At 44.3% G+C, this 25,714-nt stretch overlaps 2 protein-coding genes across 3 annotated transcripts in view; both read left to right on the forward strand.

Annotated features, from left to right (window-relative positions):
* Window positions 1–662: 662 nt before the first annotated feature.
* On the forward strand, window positions 663–11,639 carry kmt5c (lysine methyltransferase 5C). 2 transcript variants are annotated; one of them, XM_029159277.3, is made up of 9 exons: window positions 663–1,007; window positions 1,413–1,545; window positions 2,006–2,171; window positions 2,355–2,464; window positions 2,545–2,708; window positions 3,267–3,286; window positions 3,493–3,629; window positions 3,772–3,941; window positions 4,744–11,639. In XM_029159277.3, the coding sequence occupies exons 2-9, from the start codon at window positions 1,433–1,435 to the stop codon at window positions 10,065–10,067; spliced, it is 6,204 nt and encodes a 2,067-aa protein (XP_029015110.1). In that variant the 5' UTR covers window positions 663–1,007; window positions 1,413–1,432; the 3' UTR covers window positions 10,068–11,639. The 2 variants fall into 2 exon arrangements, with proteins under 2 accessions (XP_029015110.1, XP_029015111.1); XM_029159278.3 differs by having other exon boundaries at window positions 3,772–3,929.
* A 3,314-nt stretch (window positions 11,640–14,953) lies between these two features.
* The window catches only part of shank1 (SH3 and multiple ankyrin repeat domains 1), a 50,134-nt gene continuing 39,373 nt past the window's right edge, over window positions 14,954–25,714 (forward strand). Inside the window, exon 1 of the mRNA XM_029157805.3 lies at window positions 14,954–15,351. The gene's annotated coding sequence lies outside the window, so the exon portion shown is untranslated. The remainder of the gene's footprint in view (window positions 15,352–25,714) is intronic.

The following is a 25,714-nucleotide window of genomic DNA, read 5'->3' on the forward strand; positions in this document are numbered from 1 at the left end:
TGGAGCTGTGGGTATGATGCTGAGTAATGGCAACAGGACTTCTTTCTCATCAGGTTGAAGTGTTTAATGCCTAATAAAGCAGACTTTTGTCCTGTTCTTTTCCCTAAATGTTGATGGAGCTGCTTTAGTCTTGTAGTCAAGTTTGAGTCATTCAAGGCATGAGTTGCGTTTAATAACACTGACAATGATTAACTCATTGCTTGACACTAACTAAACATATCGTAAATATTGTATAATATTATAGAATTCACATAATAGCCCACCGGTCTAGATACAACAGATATTTCTAAATTTCTCTTTTAGTTTGCATAAAAAATAAACATGATATTTATTATAACTAATGATGTAGGTACAATTCTCAACAGATACAAAAGGTGAATTTGCACAATCTAAAATTAAGTGTAATAAGTGACTAAGATGGCACTTGGAGTCAGTCTCCTAATTATAAACTGTCTAATGGTGTGACTAATTGTGTAAAGCGTCTCCCATCAGCCAGACGGAGGCCAGTGGAACACAGGAAATACTCGGCTCTGTAATCAACAGGAGTAAACCTAATCCGCCTATGGTACCGCCCAGCAAAACTCTGACCAATCACAAAGTGTCAAATGCGGACATGGATACATTATGTAAAATTGTCGTTTCATTCACCAAATAGCGTAGCTTGTGGGCGTGTCCAATTTTGTTAGGTTGCGCTGGACCTCGCTCATCAACTTTTGCTATTAAAAAAGCCTTGTCTGAAGATAGTTAGCTAGCTACATAACATATTCATTTTAAAGCGCGTCTATTGTCGTATGCAGGCCGTTTCTGCTTTATGAGATTCAGATTGGAATTTGAAGTCGTTCGCAACTTAACGTCCTTATTTGCGGCTGGTCGTGCTGGCACACAGGACGGCGGAAAGCTAGCTGGTAATGCTGCAGGGCTAACTTTCCCCTTCTCCAAAGCAAGCGGCTAGCTTGCGATAGATTGTCTGTCTGACGATACTTTCGCTGACTACAAAAGGCTCCCAGGTAGGTTTGTGAATACCGTTTGCTCCAAACGCATCAGCGGGAGAGCACATTGTTCTACCGGTCGGCTAATTGTATCAGAATTTCGCTAGAAGCGTGTTGCAGTCTTGTTACGTTAGCAGCAGACAGCTAGTGCTAGCATCGTAGCTTCCTGCTAGCTTCCTCTCTGCAAGAGATCCTGGCATATTTTTTCCAGCAGGCAGGCATTATTAAATATTAGTGTTGGTCAGTGAATCCTTGCATGTTTGCCATATATACATAATGTAAATCTAAACTGCAGTATCAGCTCCGTGACATTACTTGAATCCGTGTTAATTCATGGTTATCTTGTGACTTGTGCCGGAGCTGCAGAAATGCACAGGTCATTAACTGTTATGGTTTGTTGATACTTTGACCCCGTGACTGCAGCATGCTGATGGTGGGAGGCAATGGACGGTTGCACTAGAATGAGTGTAAAGGAGCTGTGTGAGACCGATGACCTGGCCACGGCTTTGGTGCTGGACCCTCTGCTGGGCTTCAGCACCCATAAAATGAACATCAGGTAACCTGTTACCCTGTTAACTGTCTGTAGGTTAATCAATGTCCCAGTGGCAGACTCAGTAACATACTGAAATGGTGTAATTTCCTTCCTCTGTATTTATTGTTCAACTGGGCCGAAAAGGGTACACACATTCTGTATTAACACTGCACCTTTTGAACAGGGAGAGCTTGCATTAACATCTCACCTAATTTTCCCAAAACAAAGTAAACTGGCTGGTATGTTTGTTTTGACTGCGTTGTGAGTAATTCCTTTCGCCTCTAGGGCGTTGTGACTGCAGGCAAGTGCAAGTGGGATCTAAGTATGCAGCCTGTGGAGGGAGAAACAGTTTAATAATGTTTATTACAAAAGAAAAAAGAGTTTATAGTTAAAAACATTTTAATGATTCTGATTTTTGTTAATACATTTTGTTATCTATTTAATGCATGACATTTTAAAGTTTTTTTTTTTCTTTCATCTTTAGTCCACCACCGGAGATCCGACGATGGGGTAACCTCAAAGAAACTCTATTGCGCTTTCAGCGTACACATGACTTCAATGCTACATTTGAATCGCTGACAGTGGGAGAGCTGGCTGGTGACTACTTTAATGCTTTGGGAATCCATCGGCAAGAGCTGCTGAGACAACATGTTGGTTCATTTCTCTCAGTATAAATAAAAATCTATTAAACAAACTACTGCTATCAAAAAATATATGAAATTTACATTTAAATAATTTTGCAAAATCTGTCTCTTCAAGACCTAAGAAACCTACCAGTCATTGTTGAATTTGTCACTTGAATGTGAAAATCTTACCGTCTCTTATGTGTCTAGGTGTATCGCTACCTTAGTGCCTTCCTGCTAGACAGTGGTGTCAAGATAGAGTCCTGTGACAGATACTCCTCAGAGACCAATGGGGCAAAGATAACATCAACAAGGCACTGGTAATCATTCACACTCTACAAGGCAGCTGAACAATTAAGATAATTGCAAACTATATAATGCTGGAATTGTTGCTTCACAGGTTTGTAGGAGAGCGGGTGGAGGTCCTGTTGGGCTGTATAGCAGAGCTGAGTCCTGCAGACAGCGCTGTGCTGAGGGCAGGAGTTAATGACTTTAGTGTGATGTATTCTACACGTAAGCGCTGTGCTCAGCTCTGGCTCGGGCCTGCAGCTTTCATTAACCATGGTGAGTTTGTTAATTTAATTTTCACTACACACAGGAAAACAGATTCAAACTTAAAAGAAAATATTATTGCTGATAGGAGTTTCTGTAATCTTGAGTTTAATGGGAAGAACAATTTTGCTAAACATAAAAATATGTAGCTATTTGGTGAAAGCGCAAATTAATAAATAGATGATAAATGTGTTAGTTGATCTTGTTTTATAACAGATGATTGATTATGGATGTCCCTTGAGATGGACATTGTTGATTTAGGTTTCTATAGTACTTACAAAAACAATTTTTTATACTTCAAAAAAAAAATCTTGCACAAAAACTGCACAAAGGACCCAGCAAATTTTTAAATAAATTCTTATGTTCACTCAGAGAGCAGTTTTTGACAAGATCTTTTAATAATGTTTGAGAGCTAAGCAGCTTAGCCTTTGAGCTTTTTCAAAATTAATTCAGTACAACCAACCTGATCAAGGAAATGTTTGGTCTATCAGTCACTGCCATGATTAAAAAAAAACAACTTGATGTGTTTTTCTGTGTTTGTCTCTTCTCGTTTGTCTTCCTGGGTTGAAGATTGTAAACCAAACTGCAAGGTAATCAGCACATGCATGGATAGATTTGTGACTGTATGGAATGCATATACTGTATATGTAGTAATACAATGAAGAATTGTTTCTTACAAACTATTGTTAAATTGGCATTTTAAAAATTGTATTTTCCATGCATTTTTGTTATCATCTGCAGTGTTTTTGTATCCCACGGGGAAAACAACCTTTGTCTTTGTCTTTCACCCTCCCAGTTTGTCCCTGGTGAAAAGAATATTGCTTCTGTTGAGGTGATTCGACCGATCTCACCTGGGGAGGAGATCACGTGTTACTATGGTGCCAGCTTTTTTGGTGAAGGCAATGAAATGTGTGAATGCTGCACCTGTGAGAGGTGTGTTTTCATCATCTGATCAAGCATGGTCTTTGCTAAAGCCTTTTAATTTTATTTATTTATGTTTTTTGACTAAATGTAACATTTTAAATCAGACCTTTGGACAAAAAAGAGCTGAATCTTTGACATTACATTATATTAGGAATGGAGAAGGCCACTTCAGGCACAGAGGGAAGCAGCCTGAATGTGAAGAAACAAAGGACACTGTGGGGCAAAAGTACCGCCTAAGAGAGCGTTTTCTTCGTCATCAGAAAGAGAAGGGCCACTTTCCTACACTGCCACTACCAGCAATACACTCAGGTATCTTTAAAGGTAACGTGATTTTATGAAAAATAATCTTATGTAAGAAAACATTTATTAAGTTGTTGGGTGGTTAAAATGCCAGGAAAAAATCGTTAAAAAGCTATTTTCAAAATAGTAAAAAAAAAAAAAAAAAAGTTATTGATCATTTAGAGTCTATTTACATAACTGAGATGATGCTGTGCGATTACATAAGACCGTTTAAAGTGAGTGTTTTCAATTCAGGAAATTATTTATTTTCTATGCCAAATAGATACATTGTTTGCAAAAGTTTGTAAGTACAATACTTAGTACTGTGTGTAATTAGCAGTAGTGCCTAAAATAAAATATGCCAAACAAAGTTGGGCAACGCATATGTACTAGTATGTGTCTCTATGTGATCAGACTGGTTTTACAACAACCAAATCTTGGACAAATTAATTATTAAACTTTATTTCATTGTAGTCCTCTAAGTAGTTTTAAATTGAACGTAAGCACAGATCTCCTGCTTCCATTCCTTTTGTCTGCAACGCGGTTGGTGTATTATTGTGCACTCAGCTTAGGGTTTGTCTCAACCTTGTAGGAATTCTAGATGTCTAAACAGTACAGACAAATATATATTTAATGCACATACTTGCGTAACACCACACGTAATCTTTGTAACATCTGTAGTATAAATTCCAATAATTCATCAATTTAATGAACTGGCTTTTTAAAATTACCGGTTATTTTAACCATTACATAGATAAGGCAGAAAAAAATAACCAATTGGGAGAAATGCTTTTGTATCGAGCTACTTAAAGTTCATCAACTTATTGTTTCCTTTCTTTTATAGCCATCCCCTCAAGGAATTCCTTTACCCAGCAGATGAGGAGAAATGCATTGAAGAATAGAAAACTGAGTCAAACAAAGAAGTGGAGACGAGAAAAGCACAGAAGGTCAGGAAAGCACCCATTGAAATCTTCCACAGTAAAACGGCATTGGACATTTCCGCTTTCATCCCAAGTCACGTTGAGGGACCTCACCATCAGAGTGCGGCGCCACTCAGTGGATTTCTTAATCAAGTGTAAAGATCCAAAAAGCAAAGAGAGGTCCTTGCTGCAGCAACTAGAAGTAAATCCCAATTCTAACAGGCCAAATAAGCTAAATTTGACTAGCGAAGAAAATAACAATAGCGAGGTAAACTTAAAGCCTTTCACTTTAGATTCATCAATGTCACTTCAGCAAAAAAGTAAACCTGCACTAAGTAGTGCAGGCCTTAACAGCAAGTCTGTCAAAGTTGTGGACAAGCGGGCAGTTCAAGTGAGGACGTCTTCACGGACAAGGAGCTTGGTTCACCCCTCTCTTACACCAAACGAACAAACAAGGTCCAGTAATGCAGCTACTGCCACAGCTGTTTGCAACCCTGTCGTGATTGACAAAATTGTCAGTGCAATAAAGAAAGAGAAGAATGAAGAAGAATCCACAGAAAGTCAATACAACAGTTCCAATGACACAGCTCAACATCGACCTGCAGAACAAACTGAGAAGACCAGAGCTTCATCCCTTTTGTCCAAGTCATCTTGTCAGAGTGCAACAGATGGCTCAAAGAAAGCTGGGGACAACTCTCTCATACCTTTGAAGCAATACCTTACAGTCAACCTAACAAGGTTGCCACTGCCACAAAATGTAGAGGCAGAAATATCCTCTGAAGACAGGGAAGTGAGAGGGCAGGTGAGAGGACGAAGCAGGTTGAGCCAGTGTCCTAGATCGGCAGCTCTGACAGTACAGTCGGAAAAAAAACTGTCCAGCTCACAGCAGAGGAAGAGGGGAGGTTCAGGGGTCTGCACAGTTAAAGGTAACAGGGGGGTCAGGGAAATGTTTTTCAAAGCCATCAGTAAAGTAAATGCAAGACAACAACAAGCAGGTGAAAGTGGAGGTGATGTATCACAGATTGAGAAAAGGGGGCATAACAAAGTTATTAAAATACAAAAAGGACGTAGGCAAAAAGTCCAGCAGGTTAGTGCGAGAGCTAAAACAGAGGAGAAAGAAAAAAATGCTGCGCCTGCTCACGTCGAACTAGAAAATAACAAATTATTTGAAGAAGTGAAAGAGATTGACTGTACGATGTTGTCTGATGAGAAAATGACGTGTCAAAGTAGCACACAGGATGTCAAAACATGCACCACAGCTTGTAGGGATGATGAAGCTGTTAAACTACCAGCGCAAATAGAGATGAGTGTAAGTAAACAACCAGAAAGTCATGATCAAGAAGAAATTGTCATCAAGGAAGCACACGTGCTGCTATCTGATATTTTAAGGAAGGATAAATCCATAGTGGATAAGAGATTACAGGAAGATGTTGTGGGGACAGAGGCCTCTACTTCTGCACCTGAAGAAATGCAAGGTGAGCTGGAGAAAACTGAACCGCCTGAAATAAACAGAAGCAGGTATCCTCATTCAATTCGAAGGAGGATTATGAGAAGACGAAAGATGAGACGGAGAATAGTGAAAAGCAAAGCTAAGCAAAGCAACACCGTGAGCAATTATGTTTCAGGAACTGGGAAGACAGAGTCAACTGACAGTAGTTTGGAGCCTAACCTTTCTCAGAGGCATGACCCACTGACCACGACCCTCAGCACACTACCTCATGAATCAGTAATTGCTGAAAACACTACAACTAATGTTCCTCAAGATACCAGTTCACAGGCACACATTCAGTGCAACATACCTCTGAAGAAACGTATGTTTCGCAATTCGGTAGAAATAGAACCTAAGCATGGTTTAAATTTAGCTTTAGATCAAATTTCTAAAGAAGCCATTTCAGATTCATCAGTCCTGAGGCAGGACCTCACCCAGTGTACAGAGGTGGATAACAAAGGGAGGAGAAAGACTAAAATTAGGCATAGAAGAACAGAGCTCCAGAGGTTGACCTGCAAAAGGACCCCCCAAAAAAACTCCTTTAGCAGAATGCTTCGATCCAAAGTCCACTTGCTAAGGAAAGCTCAGAAATGCAAACTAGAGCGGCAAGGTGAGGATGACCTCAGCAAGCTGCAGAAGCTAAAGAGTGATGAGCTTGCAGATGGCAAACAATCTGAGGATTTCGTTACAGATCTGCACCACAGCGTGGAAAATACAACTCCAAACAGCTCTCAAAAAAAAGACGATGTCGAAATGTCCGATTTGGAGGAGATCAAGCCAGACCTCAATTTTAAGATTCGTTTTAAAAGGCAGAGGGGGAAGGTATGGGAGATGCAAAGTGGCGGTTCTGAACATGTGGGGTTAAAAGTGGAAAAACGAGAGGAGTTGGAATCTTGCGATCCCTTTAAAGCTATCATGGATTCTGTATCTGTTTTAAACATGGAGATGGAGGCAGCCCAGGCTCATGTTCTGGCTTGTAAAAGCAAAAAGTCGAAGAGGAAATTGCGTCATTTGAAAGAGACAGGTGAGAGGCTGAGTGAAGGGCAAGCTCAAACCAAGTCTTCTGACAAAGGCCACAAAGATGTTGAAAATAAGTGTGAATTTAGTGAACCCAAAATAGAAATTAAGTATAAGCTTAATAAAGAACCTCAGTTTGAAGTCAAATACTTGCCAGATAAAGTCAAGAGTCAGAAAATTCAAAGTGACACTTTAGTTGCAAACCAAGAAACAAAAATTGAAGATCGTTTTTTACAGAATTGCTGTAAGTTTGAAGGTGGTTCACAGCAAAAACAGGAGCCTGAACTGGACTTCAATGGTCTTCCATTACCAGTAATTAAATTACGCAGAAAAATGGAGGATATTTGGGAGGTCGATGACAAGGAGGAACTCCCACCAGCTGACTTTAAAATGGAGCCTAAAGTCAAGAAAGAAACTAAAGGATTTGTTTTAGGGAAACAAAAGAAAAGGAGCCTTGACTTTAACAAATTGAAAGAATGCCCATCTGTTACTAAAACAGAACCACCGCCATTTTCCTTGTCTCTGTCACCACTGTCTCTGTCTTCCCCTCTTAATGACAGTAGGCCAGAAGGTCTTCCCCCGGGTGTGGATGGAATGACTGAAATGCCAGAGATGAACAGTGAAGTACAGAAACCGAGGCATAAAATGGAGAGAACACGCAAGTTTGGGCCCGTTGAAGCGCCCACCACTTGTCTTAGTCACACTCTCCAACAAATTGACAACAGCCTCTCTAGGCTCTCTGAGGGCTTGTGCTCATCTCAAACATTGGAAAAGCCCACAGCCTGTTCCACTGCTCCCAATTCAGTCATCCAGCCTCCATCCCAATCTCCTCCATTCCCAACGGCAGATAACATGCTCCCCACGGAGCCCAACTTTACGAACTGCTGTGATGATATTCTAGACTTTCAGTGTCTCAACTTTGAGGGTTATTATCAGCCACAGAACATCCTTTCATCATCTCCATCAGATCTGTGTTCACTGGAACCACCTACAGACCCTTTCAGCAGTCCCCTATCTCACAGCCCGTCTGATACCTGGGCTGCTGAAACGCCGTACATCGGCCCTCCCAGTCCAGGTAATAACTTCAGTGAGGATCTACAGTTTTTCCCAGTTCTGATTCCTTCCAAAAGTGACTCTGTACCTCTGGAATGTGAAGCGAAGGATACCTCCAAAGACAGAGTGTCCCATAACCCCAACTATAACTTTTCCAGCTATGGCAACTCAGACTCGACACCTAGGGATCGAATTTTAGGTAAAAATCCAGCGATGCGTTTATCCAAAGAAGATCCCAAAAGTCAGTCCTTACCTGTAGTCAGCAAGCCTCGGTTGTTTGGCACAGCATCATCTTTCATATCTTCTTCTCAGTATCCTGTATCTTTGACCCAGCCCTCCAACATCAAGCCTATCACCAGCCAGTCAAAATCCCACACCAACCTTAAAACCCAGGGCCCCTTCCATCGGATGACTATTCCCACCAAATCCCAGCCTTTTCCAAGTGGTCAGCCAAACACGCTTAGAGGAGTGTCCCAGAGTTGCTTGTCAAAGTCGGTCCCATCATCTCAAATGCCCAGCAAATTCCTCTCCCCTCCACTTTTTACTGTGAAAAATTCCAATCCTCCTGACAATCCATTTAACTTCCACGAGAAGAACTCTTCGGTTATTCACAGGGTGCTTAAGTTTCAGGGAGGGAACCAGAGTCAGAATTTGTACAGTGCACCCTGTAAAGCCAATACAGATGCGGGCAGTCCCAGTGTCGTGTCCAGAACATTTGGTTCAAAATTAGGGGCTAATCCGAAGACCCAGGAAAGTCCGAATCTTGGTATTCATGCAGATGGTCAAAGTAAAGGCAACATCTCTGTCCAAGGGTTTGAAAAGAATGTTGGCTGTCTAGCTTCGTCCAGCAACTCCAACAGGTCCAATCTAGATTTCACCAAACCAAACTCTTCTTTCTCTCATTCGTTTAGTAAAAGTAAGGTGACATCCAATAAACTTGAAAGTGGTGAACCCGTGACATACAGAAACTTTTCTACTCTGCCAAGAACATTTTTCTTCCCTAGCAAGGTGTCTGAGGGTTATTCATCACCAGAAAAGAGACAGGACAGATCCACCCCATCAACCTCAAACAAAAGCCAGCAATGTTATCCTCAGCAAGACAATTTTGATTTTAGCTTTGGCTCCTCTCTCTCGTCGATGACTCAGCATAACAGCCCCCACGTTGTCCATAGTACACCTCCTGGCACTCCAGCACCACCAAACAGGAGCCAGTCTTCAACGTCGTCAGCCTCATTCCCCTATGGCTATCAAGGTCCTCCCTACGTATTTAACATCACTGGAGATCATTCGTTGACCCTGGGTCTCAGGGACGGGGCCGAGGGTTGTCCCGGTCTAGGCTCGGCAAACTACACCTACCATTGCCTGATGGAGCCATCAGGCACACAAGGGCGACTGGTTCTCGAGCCCTGTGGGCCCCAGCTTTCAAACCCAGCATCTTTCTCCTTAGGTGGATTTTCAGGGCTCAAAAGTCAGGACGAGCACTGCAGGAAGGACATGCAGCAGCAGCAACAACAACAGCAGCAGCAGCAGCAGCAGCAGCAGCAGCAGTGTCATCCTGGGGAACACCAAGGAGTTCCACACTACGCATCTGTTAATACAGGTCACTCCATGGGTGCTACGAAACCCAAGCGGGTGCGGTTAGTGGTGACAGATGGCACCGTAGACTTGGATCTCCAGTACTCGGACTGATTCATACCTGCTGTTGTCGGTGCATCTCAGATTACATCAGGGAGGCTTTTCCCACAAGAGATTATCTCCTGCAAAATGTTTTTCTAAACACTGTCATTCATAAGATGCCAGTGATTAAAGCTTACTGACTGACACTTTTCTGAAATGTTATTTTGATGGACTGTTAATGTATAATAACTTGTAAAAGATTATATGTAAAGTGGATTTTTCAGTGTGCTTTAACTACTGTCCACATTTTTTAACTATTAGCTACAACTCTGCTGAGAATACCAAATGTAAATGCATAAATGATGCAAAGCATTAAATATATTTGTGAATAGGCCCTGTAAACTTTGAAAGCCCCCTAATTGAACTGTAAAATAGCTGTATAAATCTTTCTATACTGTATATGGCAGTAGAGGCAGGAGAACCATCATTAGTTGCTGGTCTTTGATATTTTCTTGTGACTTTTTAAATGCACCTGTTGAAACGATCCTTGTTTTTTTACTCACAATAAGGCATTTTTTTTTCAGCGTGTGTGTGTGCACTCACGTGTGTGACAGAGACAGTGTGCGCATTCATGCATTTGATAGGCAGGTCTTGAAGCAAAGTGAGGTGTGTTGTTGTACTTGTGACTGTTGCATAACGTCATTAGTGCATAAGTGAAAAGCGTGTGCATCGATGTGTACAGTAAAATGATTTACAGACCCCCCTCTCTCCCCACACACACACAAACAACTCTAGTCGAACAGCAGCATTTCACAGCTGCTTTTGTTGAGCACATGCTGTACCTGGATAAGTGAATGGGATAAATGGCAATATGTATTTCTTTAAAGCTGCTTGTATGTAATGAGTTGAAGGGCAGTTTAACATGGGATCTTTTAATAGTTTTAAATATCGCAATGCTTCATCAAATAAGTGACAATCTTTTCACAAAGCAACTCACATTTGTTATTTGGTCCTTTTATTGAAGGTAAGAGCAGAAGTGGAGGTTGTGAATCACCTCAAGTAGTTGCTGATAGTTGATTTTGATAGAGTTGCACAGGTGTTTACATTGTGATGGTGATCTTTTGTAGGTTGTGGAGGCCTCATGAGTACAGTTGTAATGTATTGTAAGTAAAACCCTTTTGACAGTTTGACAGCAGTGTTCAGTGTGACTGCACATCCATATGCTACTATGAAACTTTTTTGTAATGGAAAGGCCAATTATTTATTCTAAAATCCTCATTCCTGAAATGGTGCTTTTAATGTAATTTATACTTCAAACTGATTGTTCAAAAAATGTAAATGTTTTATTATTTAATGGAGAATAATGGTGAACAGAATATTTGCATTAAGTATTTAATTTCAAAGGTTTTGTCCTCTTATCCAGTCTTTCAGCCGTGACAGGTGACACATTCTGTCTTTTTACTAATTGACAGTTAATCTTTACTGAAAGTCTGCTGTAGAAATGTACAAATGTAGCTTATATCATTAAAGACATTCTTTTTCATATTTTCTCTTATTCTTCTTTTTTTCCTAAGCTCCAGCAAATTGTGACGCAAAAATCTAAAAAGAATGAATAAAGCGTAATCTGTGTATTACTTAACCTATTGATTTTGTTTATAATTGTTTTGCTGAACAGTCATTTACCTACTTGCATAATTTCTGTCCTGCTGCTTTAGTGTACGGTTCTAGTTTATTTTAAAGCTGTGGGCAAGCGGTTGCCCCTCCGGTTTAGTCAGCATCACCTCCTTCCTCTCCACCTGTACTTTGATTCCACCTAACCAGTGTTCGTGTTAATCTTCCCCCTCAACCTCCTCCATATGACCCACTTTGGTCTTCTCTCGAAAACACAGTAGTGGCTGAGAATTGAATTTGCACGCCAAGTATAATAATTTCTTTATAATGAGCACGGAGAGAGCTAGGGAGAGACTGTCTGTTTCAGCAGTGAGGGAATGGGTTACAGATGGCACTTGAATGAGCAGAGAAAGCAGGAAACTGTGACATTAAAATATAAACTCATTCTCACAGTACACAGAGGTGTTCTAGTGTTATTCATTTCTTGATTTAAATAGAAATAGAAGCAAGCAAGTACATTTCTCAGAGTAGTACTTATACTGTACTTCTTGAGTACATACTTTTAGGTACGTAAAACATTCTCCAGCCATTTTAACCCTGATCGGTGTATTTTGAATTATTCATGCAGACGCCGGCTCAGCCGTCCTCGCCGTACTCGTGTACATCACAAGTCCATTAAAACCTAACCCTGCGCGCGCAGAGCCTCACAGCTCCATGTTCCCCGCACTCCAGGGATTATAATCTGTCATAGAACTGTGAAATGGCTGACTGCACCGGCTTGCTCCTGAATTTTGGATGAGTCTAGGTGCTTGAAGTACAATCAGTAGAGGAGCAGCCGCTCCTTTTTTTGGTAAATGAGCAGGAAAACACAAGTCGTCCGTGAGGTGCACAAACGACGAGAGTGGGAAGAAGGAGGAAAACACCTTCAGATGAGAGAGAGCACATTATTTCCCAGGTGGGATGGGCTCCAAATGACTGGCTGAAGTGTCAGTGCATTAGTGTAAATTATGACTGTGACAGAAGTGTGTGTCTGACACAGAGCTAAATAAATACATCAGCTGCACAAGCACAGATATTGTCCTTATAAATATTATGCCCATCCTTCTTTATTAAGTCCGACTTTGCTATTAAGACGACTCCCTTTCCTCCTGTTCCACACGCAGCCGTTGGTGTCGCCTTGATGAAGCGCTGCAATGCTTTTCAGCTTACCGCTCACCTACTCCCATCGCATTAGTGCCGTTGTTTCTGATGAGCAAACCCTTTTAAACACGCCCTCCTGCGCTGCAGACGCACTCAGTCAGTCAGAGGAGCCGCGCTTGTAGATACTTGCCGACCAATCAATGCAAACCTAATTCCAAGAGGCCAATAGATTCGTTTGTGACATATTTCTTATATTGTGAGAAAATTACCTCCACATGAGTCAGTGATGGAGGCGGACAGCTCCCCTCTGTGTGAGGGCTTGTTTCATTAACATATTTTTTTTTAAGCACAGCTTGGAACTAATGACACAACAATGCTGATATTTAAGTTATGAATTCCACTCTCGGAGGCTGAGCTGTTGGGGCTGTTGCCTGTCAGTGTAACCTTTGCGTTGAAGCCATGAGACATGATGCTAAGACATGGCATTTGCTTCAGTTGTGTTAATAGTGGGAAACATGTTTGTATAAAATATGGACTTTAGCTGCACATCAAGTCAGGCATGAGTTAAAACAACTATAATATTTACTATGGAAGAAAATCCATCTGCAGCTATTTCCATCGGTGATTTTCAGACAGCTCAGGTTTACACTGAATGATTTATGAATTAACCAAATGATTAATTATGAAGTAATGATCCCATTAAAAATGACAGATTTTCATGACAATCGACTAATTCATAGCCTGTGCATGTTCTTCTAGACTAAAATGCTGCATTCCGTCCAAACAGCGTTTTTGTCAGGAAATGGCTGAAGTAACATGAGGCATCGAACAGCAGCACAGAGTGAGATTTTTAGTAGCTCACTAGAAATATGTCTCCGGATGCGAGAGAAACGATGAATAGGAAAAAGATGAGTGACGCGCACGGACAGACAGAACTGCCTAAAACAGCAAACAAAAGGAATCCCATTGATAAATCAGTTTTGTCATGCCAGCGTTGGATGCACACAAATAGCCAAGGCGTTCTTTTTCATATTTTAATAACATCGGCTTCCTGTCCGCTTCCATTTCCTGCTGTGTATTCACACTGTGACATTTTGCCGGTATGCTGTGATGGGTCACTCACCGTCTATTCCACCCAGACGCTTTTTTTTTGACTGGAGATTCTCTCCAACAGATGTTATTTTTTTAGGCAGGGGGTAGTTCTGGGCCACTGGGATCTCACAGGAATATCCACTGAGACCTATCAGGGAAGGCAGCAGCAGCGCGGGCTTCATATTTATCACCCTGGGCAACAACAGAAAGATCTGACTGTGGAAAAACATCTGTTTTCTCTGCGACCGTTGTTTCCGTACACAGCGGCTGTGCAGACTCTGCTCCTCGTCTCCATCTGTTACAGAGCGGCCAGATCATGTAGACCATCGGGGGTCAGTTTGACTTGTTCTGACCGAACACTGATTGGAGGAATTGAGTTGAATTCTACTTGTTATTCAGTTCAGCTCATCAGTAGAAGGCTCCTTCTCCACCCACAGTCCTCTCCTCCCTCACCCCCACCTCCTCTATGTATGGTAATAAGCATTGCAGCAGTGGCTTCCCTCATCCTCTTAAACAAATATCTTTCATATTTCTGCGTGACAGGCTTCACATGTTGGCTGCGCAGCTCCAGATCAAATTTGGATTAAATTGTAGGTTTAGCGAAGGGCTCTTTTAAAAATTGGAATTTATGCTCTGTTTAATGTATGTGGTTGTGTTGTGGGAGTTGTTGGTGATTACTGGATAATCTTTTATGTATTTTGGTGTGTGTGTGCGTGTGTGGGTGGGTTTGTGTGTGTGTGTGTTGTTGCATGTGCATCTCTGCACCATTGGGTGGATCCCACTGTCTTTTCTGTTGCTTTCAGTTCTGTGAGAAAGAGAAAAAAAAAGACAGATTTTTTTTTCACAGCTAAGAGTCTAACTCCAAAACATCAAAGACACACAGGGAGAGAGAGAGAGGAAGATAAAGGGGAGGAGGGAGGGGTATGCCCTGTATCTGGGGTAATGATGGAGGACAGAGAGATAGAGGGAGGAGGGGTGAGAAAAAAGCGAGAGAGAATCTGAGAGCGGCGTGGATGAGGGCGAGCGAGAGAAACCAACCACTGCTGGAAGAGAGAGAGAGAGAGAGAGCGACAGAGCGAGCGAGCGAGAGCGATGGGGGCACTCTGAACATGCTGAAGGGAGGGAGGAGGGGAGGATAGTGAGCAAGGGATGGGGAGATTGCTGGACTGAGCAGCGAGAAGTGTTACTACAGAGCTGCTGCTACTGGAGGACAGGCTGGGAGCGGAGGATAATGCTCCATCCATCAGCGGACAGCGGCGCCGGACACCCTCTGATTTCTCGTAGCAGCGGCTCTGAAGGAAGGCGCTTTTCATTGTTGAGGCAGTGATTGCCTCATTTTTTCCTCTTTTGATTACAGTCTTATTCATCATCTCCGTGCCCCCCCCCTCCCCTCCTCATTCCTTATTCCACTGCAACTGGCAACTGCTGGGCTCCCCCTCTCTCCTTTTTCCTACTTCTGTCCCTTCCGCCAGAAGAGGGATTTTCTGTGTTTCATCGGAAATTGTTGAAGACAGTAAGAATGTTTTCTCTGTCATTTCTCTCACAGAGACGTGCATGAAGATGAGAGGAGGTGCATGGGTCGAGTGTGATTGTATGTTTGTGGATGGATGGTACGTGCGTGCGTGTGTGTGTGTGTGTGTGTGTGTGTGTGTGTGTGTGTGTGTGTGTGTGTGTGTGTGTGTGTGTGTGTGTGTGTGTGTGTGCGCACAGCAGGGGGGTGGGAGGAGGTTTGCATGTTCAAGTTCACTGCATCGCTGTGAGCCACAGTCACATGGCCGTTTGTGCATGCAGGCAAACGCTAAAACAAAGCAGCTTCATTAAAAAAAAAAACAAAAAAAAAAAAAAACAGGATGGAAACGAGGAAGAGAACGGCTAAACAGGCGTGAGAGCATCTGCTGAGGGATGCACACACACGGGGAGGGCAAGCGGAGCAGTGCTTTACAGTGGATTACTCTTTGATGCCAGCAGATGAACACACCAACCCAGCTTCACTGAGAGGCAGAGGAAGAGACGGCGAGAGGGAAAGTGGGTGAATAAAAACGGGGCGAGAAGGCGATGGAGGAGCATGGAGTTGTAGTCTAGACAAGACGGGGGATTTGTCTCGCTTTGGAAACCAGACTGTAGGAAAAACATAGATATCATCCAAATTTTTTCAATTTCCCCGTGTGTGAACCTGCTGCCCTGTGCTGTTCGTCCAAAGGACGCCAGGCGCACAAAACCACCTAAATCACCCCTTGCACTAACTTGACATGTTGAGTGTAGCATGTAAAGGCATCACGCGCGTGGACGCAGCCGTACACAGACGCACGTCAGCGCTGGCTCGCGTGCGCGTGCAGCGATGTGCTCTGGTGACACAGGAGCGGTTCGGCCATGCGTTGAGCGGCGGATGATGTGCACGGGGGGGCGTTCGAGCTCGCGCTACAGGAAGCGGGTCGGGCTGCGAGTGCGCGGTCCGCCCCCGTCATTATCCGCTATCTATAGGCGCTTTGTCTCCGCGTGAAGGAGACGGCGGGTCGTTGTAGAGGACGCGCATAATTACACGCACACGCGCCAGGGCGACTCGTGCGTAACGTGGCGGGAAGTGAAAGCCAAGCTGAGAATTCCGTGTCGGAGGTGTCGGAATGCGCGTCCGCGCCGCGACTCTGTGGGTTGTGGGCTTTTGGACTCGCTGCCCACGCACACACACAGTCCTAGCGTGTCACAGGCCGCGTGTGCGACGCGTTGGGGGGGGGGGCGCCGCGCGTGATCGTAAAAAGTCGAACGCCGCCGCGTGGGAACGTTTAAGCGTGAAGTGCTTTTGTCAACGTGTAGTGATTGCTCTGTGAACGGATCCGTGAGTCAGTCTTTGCTCCGAGTGGTGCTCTAAGTTCAAACACACTCATCACGCGCCGATGTCAAGTCGCTACCCGCTATCCCACCGCTAGCAGCTCTCCATAGATCAGTGTTAGTGCCTCTCGGCTTGATGATATGGAGACATAAGTCTGGACCAGCCACACATTAGGTTCTACGTTTGTTTAAAGCAGTGAAGGCAGGTTTAAAACGGGCCAGAAGTGTAAAATGGTGTGGGAGGACCATTGACCCCCTTAGGGTCAACGGGCCTTTAGTTTATGTGGTTAAAACATTTCTTCTTCAATAAAGCAACATGTTGACAACTTTTCACATTTTTTTCAAATATTTTAAAGCATTCTTTGCACCACACAGTTCTTCTTCCACAGACTCATGTCTGAGCTTCGACTTCTTGACTTTGCTAATGCAGTTACTAATATTCCAAAATACTATCAACCTTGTATAAATACTTACAAGCATTGTACTACCGCCGTTAAACGTTAACCCTTGTAATACTTGTAAAATGACAAACACCATTTTGATTGAGGTTACATTTACACATAGAATGGCCGTGTACTTCAAAGTTAGCTACGCGCTAACCACTGATAATGTGCAGCCCCCCATGCTAACTGTTAGCTACATTTGCGATCGGTATGCGACTTGACTCACAGACGCAGTTCAAGTGCAGCAATCGCAGCAAATGAACGTGTCGAAATCGCCCGTCTTCCTGGTTTGGCGGTCGGGCTCGGCTTCGTCCACACCGCTCGAGCCTGACCCCCCGGTGAGTTCAATTTGGCCCGAGGCCGTCGGCCCGATCCGGTCCGGCGGCTGCCGTTGCGTGCTGATTAACTGGCTGTTGTGGCGTTTGTGCTGCCACACAAAGCGAGTGGCGGTCCAGCAAACAAGGATGATTTGCCTCCCAAGCAGCTGAATTAGCATGCAGCCCGAGCTAGCGGGGAAATACCATTAATTCCTTCCTGGCTGAGAAGTCTCTCAACGCCACACGCGGATGACATTTCCACCCCTCTCCTCTGATGCTCATGCAGTTCAATAGCGCTTGGCTAAGAGGTGATTTATCAGCACAGAACGGCAGAGCTAACCTGACTCAGAGAAACAGATGAATGCTGATTAACTGGAATTAATCGTATTATTTATGCACATTTATTCTGAACCCTCTTCTGCGACAGAGAGTGAACTCTGCACTGATTATTAGTTAGTTCAGCTGCTGCTCTCCTGAGCATCTGTCAACGTCCAATTTGAAACCTCACTTTTGAATTTCTTCTTCTTCTCCAGCTTGACCCACCCACTTACTGCAAAGGGAACCTTCTTGATATTTGCTACGTTGCCCAGGGACGATGTAGTTCGTGACACCAGATTTAGCCGTCTCGTTTACTCCCCTCCCTATTTTTCCGATCTCACTCTTTCTTGCTGGCAATAAACGACTGATCTGGGACAGACGGGCCTCCCCTGTGCTCTGTCCCACTTCAGCGTTGTCCTCTCTCTTGTTTCTTTCCCGTTCCTTTCCCCGTGTCGTTTACTTCTGTCCACCTGTCTTTGAATAACCTGCTCTATCTTGGTCTCTATTAATCATTTCACCGTCTGTCACGGTTCTGAGTAATGGCTCTTTCCGATGTTAATAGGCTGTCGGGTGTTTTTGGAGACGCTGTCATTGATGTGGTGTCGAAAATAAATGATGTCTGCCATGAGACACCGTTTTCAATTTTTCAAATTCTCAGGTCAAATTAGAAGTAAGCAAAATATAGGAGCAGGGTTTAAAGTCAGCTGATACTGGTCATTTTAGGTGTGTTTATGGGTAGACACAGTTTGCAGCACGTGTGCATTTCTATTTATTTTTGGAGGATGGATGTCTCAGCTACCCTTGACCTCTTGACCTGTCAATGGACTCACCTCACCTCCTCCACTGAGCTGTGACATTTTGTCTGAAACCATCTACAGTTTATAATAAATGCTGTTCGTTAAACTCAGAAGATGCAGAATGACTGGTTTGACGATGGTCTTACTTTCAAACAGAGTCCGATTCTCATGCTCCGGGTTGAGTATCTGTGTAAAGACTCTGCGTCTACAGAAAAGCTAGTGGTACAGAGTGATGTATGACTCACCGTGGCATAGAAAAATATGTTCACCATTATTGTCTGGTGTGTTGCTTTTGATACATTTTAGCAGAACTGTTGTGTAGTATTAGCCTTAATATTGGCACCAGTACCAGCCTCTGCAGTTCTCACATTGATCCGGTGCTAATGCTGACACCAGAATGAACAGCCTCCTCTCAGTGGTTTCACCAGCGGCAAATAAAGACGTTACTGTTTATTTATTGTGTAGTCGTCACAGTGCACTTCCATAATTACACTTAATGACCCAAAAGGAGATGCTGCAACTTACTTTCGTTTTGTTCAGTGCACTTGCTGTTCCAGCTCCCAGGGGGATACCCCACCTCCACCGCTACGCTGCTCACGCTTCCCTGCCTCTTTCCTTCGCGAGCACATAACATTTGTCCCTTTTCACAAACCCCACTCCTAATTAGAGCTGATGGTTGTGGGGTGTGGGTTCACAGAGCTTTGGCCAGACTCCTACATGCATCAAGAATGCACTCTTAGTTTATTAGGGCTAATTGCGCTATTGAGAGGCAGTGTGTGTGTGTGTGTGTGTGTGTGTGTGTGTGTGTGTGTGTGTGTGTGTGTGTGTGTGTGTGTGTCTTCTCCCAACAGTCACCGCTGCATCATCAAAATGGGCTTGCTATTTTTAGCATCAGCAGATGCATGGCAGCAGTGGAGCAGTGCTGGCCTGGGATGATGAAAGGAGGGTGGGCTGAGGTTTAATGCATATGTGAAAGCAGCAGTATAAGCATCCACTGTAGGATTTAATGCTGCATTCAGGACCAATGGGAAACCACATGGTTTGTTTTCAAGCATTAAGCACTATGTGGTCATTCATCCTCAATAGTAGCATGTGAGAGCAGCAACTACTATAATATATTTTTGACTATTTGTCCTATATGTATTCAGGGACTTTCAATTCATTTTTGGAGTATTTTTTAGTAAGTAAGTCTTAAGTGGAGCTCAAAATAAGCAGCTGTGTTCAAGGCCTTTCACAACAAATGTTTACTGTTCTTTCATGTCTGCGAGGTTTGTTTGATTCACTCAAGTAGTGAAATGTGTGACTTCTCTAGAAGAAACACATCTTCAAATCAAAAAATACCCTATTAGAGGATGATACACGTCAACGTGTCATCGCGGCATCAGTGCATGTTTTTTGTGATGTTGTCCTAGTGTATAAATCTGTGCTTTGTGCACATATTTTGTGTTGAGCATTAACGCTGGTGCGAAAGATTTATAGAACAATCTGTCTGTAAAACTTAGATATTGAGTCTTGTCTTCTTGACTTCCCTGTCCTTGTTATATACAGTGTTTCATGTCAGTGCATCTCTATGTCTCAACAAAGGACGGAGCTAATTCAGTTCACCGTCCTAACGACTCTTTGCTTTTGCATCGCGTTGCAGTCTTTTTCCAGCGTTGTCATCAAGGCGTGTTATTTTTGGCCTTCATGCTGATTCTCCCTCTCCGCCCGTCTCCAGCCTGCCTTCTCCTCCTCCACCAGCGAACTTGTCACGGGCAAAAGTGCGCGTTGATGTGCGTGCATGCACCTCATCAACCTGTCTGTGCGGGCGATTTCGACTTTGCACCAGCAGTAGGCAGCAGTGGGCGTTTTTTTTTTTTTTAAACTTTAAGGGAGATGATGAATCTGCGATGCTCGCACCAGGGAAGGCTCGGGCACCTTACTGCATTAATAATGGAAACACAGCTGGCAGTATTTATAGTAACAGTGGCAGGCAGCCACGGCAGAGCGAATGGGAGCTGATGTATGAGACACGGCACATCCTGCCAGCTCTCTGGACAATCAGGCAGCGCTCTCCTCACATGCAGGGCTTAATGTGGAAAAAGCTGACGTGGGTTCTGATGGTGGCTTGTGTAGAAACGCGTCAACACGTATTCACAGAAACGCGCACTGTATTCCAGTGAGCAAACATTTGCAAGGCCCACGGCTCAAATGGACGCAGGGCATTTGATCAAACCCCAGTTTAGGAGTTTACAGTGAAATAAAGTTTGCAACAAAAGGAGGGACAATAACAATAAAAATCAATGTCACATAAATGACAATGGCACATCTGCTTATAGAACAGCTGACGTGTCATTTGCCATCATTTAGAAGCTTTGCATTAATGCCACAATGGGAAACTGAAATCCGCTGTGATTGGCAGCATGGGCCTGTAAGTCAATCCACTCCATTCTGCTCTGCCCTCCCTCTCCCCGCTCTCCGCCAGCCTTCCCTGTATTAGCCTGATTACAGTAAATATGAAATACGCTACAGAGCTGAGCACTCACGCAGAAGGGCAACTCAAGAACCTTTAGCAGGTGCAGTAATACTGCTTCGCTGCTGCCAGACTCAGTTTTAAAATCAGAAAGACCACATTTCCACCAAATGAATATGAAACGTAGTTCAGGTTTAAGCATTTTACTCTTCTTGCATATTTAACCCCCTAAAACACCCAAGGACTCAGTTACAGGGAAATGAATAATAAATACATGCATTATAAAAAATGTACAGCTACAAATAAATATTTCTGTCAGTGAAACTACAATTTAGCCAATACATTAGTAGCTCTAAAACACTCTACAGAGAACATACAAAAACTACAGTAACATGCGAATCCAATGTTATTCTTAGCTGACATAAAGGTTTTATTATAACTCAGCCCAGTATTGATTTACTTAGTGAGGAAGAACCCCGTTGCCTGGTGCTGCTGTGGGGTGAGATGCAGTTTAAGGAACGTGTCTATCTGCGTTTCAGTATCTATCTGTGGAGATGGATTTTCCTTTGAAAAGCCTTGAAACGTGAAACCACACACCCTCCTGGAGGAAATGCTGATTCAGCTGCTGGACCGCAGGGAGCTAGAAAGCCTCCCTTCACTTGATCAAACAAGACTTTCTAAAACGGTGAGAGCTTTGTCCAGCGCTTGGCCCTCTGCTTATTTCTGCCTCATCCTGGGTGTGCGTCCTGCTCGAAGCTGCTTCATTCCAACCCCAATGTAAAACCCGCCTTTCTTCAGTCTCGTCAGTCATCACAACCTCAGTCTTTGGTCCGTTCCCAGCGGGTCACGATCAGATCTCCCGTTGCCGCGCCAGCTCTGCTGACGCCTGGTACTTTCTGACAGGACTTGAAAGGACGCCGTTCCGTGGAGGGAGGCGAGATAGAAGCTCAGCGGGCTCCCGTGAATGGGACCGTGACAGCGAGACACGCGTCCTGTTGGCCCGGTGGAAGAGAAGACGACCCGGAGGTGGCCACATGCTCAGGCACCCGCTTGGCGCCCGGAGCCGTGGAGCAGCATCCATCTTTAATATTTCACAGCGCCGCGTATGTTGGGGCCGTCTCCTCCCCTACAGCGACTCCCATTGCGGCTTGTTTATTCATGAGCTCCCCTTGCGCCGCCAGCTAATAGCCTCTATTTGGCCCTCGGTGAGGCCCTGGACGGCAGCATGTGGGTCCTGCCACTTTGAGATCGCATCGCTTTAAGCGCCGCAGCCAAACCAGCGAGATGAGCTCGTGTGATTTAGGCTATTACTCAGCCGGAAAGACGCAGCTCAGAGTAGAGAGCTGCTAGTGCGGATTCTGTGTGGTCCCACAGAGATTTAGCGGCGATGACAAATAAAGCAAATTAATTAGCACACTATTTGAATGTGATCTCAGCTCTCTGGTTCCCCGGCTGATTGATCGTCTTCATTTCCTCCGTGGAGAATAGAAAAGCTTGCTGCGCGTTACCGCTGTTTGAGCGACTTCTGTATTTAGTGCAGGGATGTTACAGCTAAAATAAACAAGCAAAAGGCACAATTTTCTGCGATCCATCAGTCATTGAAATGTGGCACGTCCTTGTCAATGAGCCAACCTTGGTCTGACGAGTAGGAGAGATAATGAGCCCATCTCAAGGGACATTAGGGACCTGCACTACCAATTAATATCACAGATGACCTACGCGAAGCTGCTGCGGCTGAAGACGAACAATCCTTTTGAGGAATTACTCTGGTTTGATTCGACTCGTCCTGCTTTGATCCAGTGTTTATTAAATTGTGCTTAATAGCGGGAAACGCATCTTGGATTGGGAAATACCTAAAGTGGCTCGGTTTGGTGAACACTATTTGGAACCACAGGGAAATAGGCCAGGAGGTCACTCTCGCCCCTCAGGATGCGCTCATGCGCCCACTTCGCTCTTTATAAAGCTTTATGAACCCACAAACCGCCGTTGTCTTTAAAACTGGGATTTTCTCCCCAACAGGTCTCCAAATCTGAGTAGGAAGGCCAGTTGCTTTACAGTAATGACAGTAATGAGTGCAACCACGATACTGGGACACCTGCTCTTCATTTCCGAAGCGCCTTAGGCCTAATTCTGCTCAATTTCCACGATTAGAAAACCAGTGATGCCGTTTCACATCCCGCCCTTTTCCATCCATCTCCAGCCGCCTTCTTCCACTGGTGCTCACCCCAGTTTAATAGCACAGGGGACGGTTACATCCAACCTGTGTAACACGTGGCTTCATTCTTCTCGGTCCCTGCGGTGCCTGCAGTCTAGATTGTGGTCTTCTGTGACGTGCGGCCGGCGCCTGAAGGCTTCTTATTTTTGCTGCAGGACTATTTCATGTGCACGTGTGCTCACTTGACCTGAAGGTGGCAATTTTCACAAATTTCAGATTGTGCATTCATTGATACTTGTGTGAGTCAATGCTGGACACGCAATCGGGATGTTCAGGGCTGTTGTGTCCATTTGTGCGCATCAGCGTGCCATTTTGTGTGTAGGTGTCAAAGGAGGAGGGAGGGTAATCGGCCGTTCCAGTTTAGTGACAGGAAAGTGGGGCGATCTGTTCTTTGGAAGTTTCCCAGTGAAATTTCCTGGGGACCAAGGCACTGAAAATATCTATCTATATACACACTATGTCCTACATAAGCGAGAGTGTGAAGTGAGAGAGGGGCAGAGCATGAAGACACATGTGTTTGGACAGATAAAAAGAGAGAAGGAGGGAGGTGAAATGTCACTGTGCTGGTGGGAGATCAGTCGTTTGATGGCATCACAGGCGGATAGATTAAAGCTCAGCAGAAGCAGGTCAAGACTCCAGCAAAGTTACCTCCTTCCTCTCCGCACTTACAATCGTCTGCTTCCTCTCATCCGACCCTTAGAATCGTCTGCTTCCTCCCGTCGTGCACCTGCGTCAGGTCCACAGTGTGTTGCGTTAACAGAGATCAGGTCCAGCTTTCTTTGTACCCAAACACAGATTTGACGCACAGAGGCGCTAAGTGGCTCGTCTCATCGGCGAACGTCCCAACGTTTTGTTGTCAGCGAGCGCGCTACTACCTGCCTCGCCGCCGGCCACCTGTTCCGTTCGTCGAGTCGAGCGAAAGTGGGAACTGGGCAAAATTACAGCTGGACTTCGTGTTCTGCAAACAGCGCGTGCTGCCAAAAACCTGCTGGAGCACGAGTGTGATTTTTGTGACTTTCCCACACAAGAAACAGCACGATGGTAGTTGTCAGATTTTTGTATCAAAGGTTGTGAATTTGTATGTAGTGATTCCTTGAGCTAACGTTGTCACAGCTAATACCGGGATGTGGCGGCCTATGGATGATGCATATAGATCTGTACAAACTGCTTACAGAGCAGCAGGGAATGCGCTCAATCAAACTATGGCAGAGCCTGCGTGTGTCACACACGGATGCGTCATACATCTGTGACTCAACGACAAACCCCAATTGAAAGCGACACTGCCGACAGAGACACGAGAGCTGTCAGTTGTTTCCAGGCCTTTAAATTAATCTGCTGTAAATGTGGCACCACAACACGGGCACCCATCGAATGAGGAGGTTTCATCCACTGAGGCCCATCAGCACAAAAGGATCCAATAGATGGATTATGCAAACTGAAAGTTTCCCAGGGCCTCAAACGCCCCGCAGAGCTCGTCCACTAGAGTCTCAGTGTGAGTCGGAGTGGGATCATTCTGGGATGTACATCAAGAGGAGCAGGGTGGCCACAGGGGGCTGTGTCGTGAGCCCCCCCCCCCCCCGTTTCCAGTGTTTGTGCTAAACTAAGCTGATGGTCGCTTTATATTTGGCCACTGGACACAGATGAGAGCTGATAATCGTCTCCATCAGCAAGAAACTACAGTAAATACGTCCCTTTGAATATGGATTACATCAGTAAATCTGGATGAAACAGTCGTTATTCTCTAAGAGCATCGCATGTACAGTAAATTAGCTGTTCCCATTCTTTATTCCTCTTAATTGTATGTGAGAGGTATCAGGTACTCTGCCCTTTGTCCACCTCCTACATTATTAATCCCTCAATCGATGGCTTGGAGTAGCTCTGCTGCTCTGGTGTTTTTATTTCCCTAGTGGAGCCTCCGTGAGTTCAGGTTAGGACGGCTCATTTAGCTTTAAGTTGGTGAGCTGACTGAAAGTGTTAACGCAGGGACCTGAAGCTGAATTAGCCTCTCAAGGAGAACGTCGCGAGATAAGGATTTATGACAGCGAGGTGCGAGATGGAGGAGATGATTATGGCTTGTCTGCGATATCTAATCGCTGCGTCGTCTCACACAGGAGCTCACGGACGCAGCGTTCTTCATGAAAGCCTTCTATGCATGAGTCATGACTGTTCTCATCCCGTGGGGACCGATTAGTGCTTTTGTGTTTTGACCTGTTCCAAAGTAACAACTGATGATGGGATTCGCTCGAAAGTTTTCGATTCAACCTTTTGACATCACACTCGTTTTGGCTGCTGTGGCATCAGACGACATCTGAATGAATGACTATGTGACAAACACATCTGTGACAATAATATTTCAGAAAATTAATGGTCACAACTGAACCTAAACCTACAATTTCTGTCTTATTCAGTGAGCTCAGTGGTGCATTTCTACTTCCTGCGACGCTCTAAATGCTGTTTCTGAGTCTTTTCCAACCTGACATTATTTCAATTCTGCAAAAATGACAGTAA

The sequence above is a fragment of the Betta splendens genome, chromosome 8 (assembly GCF_900634795.4).
Source record: "Betta splendens chromosome 8, fBetSpl5.4, whole genome shotgun sequence".
Classification (NCBI taxonomy): domain Eukaryota; kingdom Metazoa; phylum Chordata; class Actinopteri; order Anabantiformes; family Osphronemidae; genus Betta; species Betta splendens.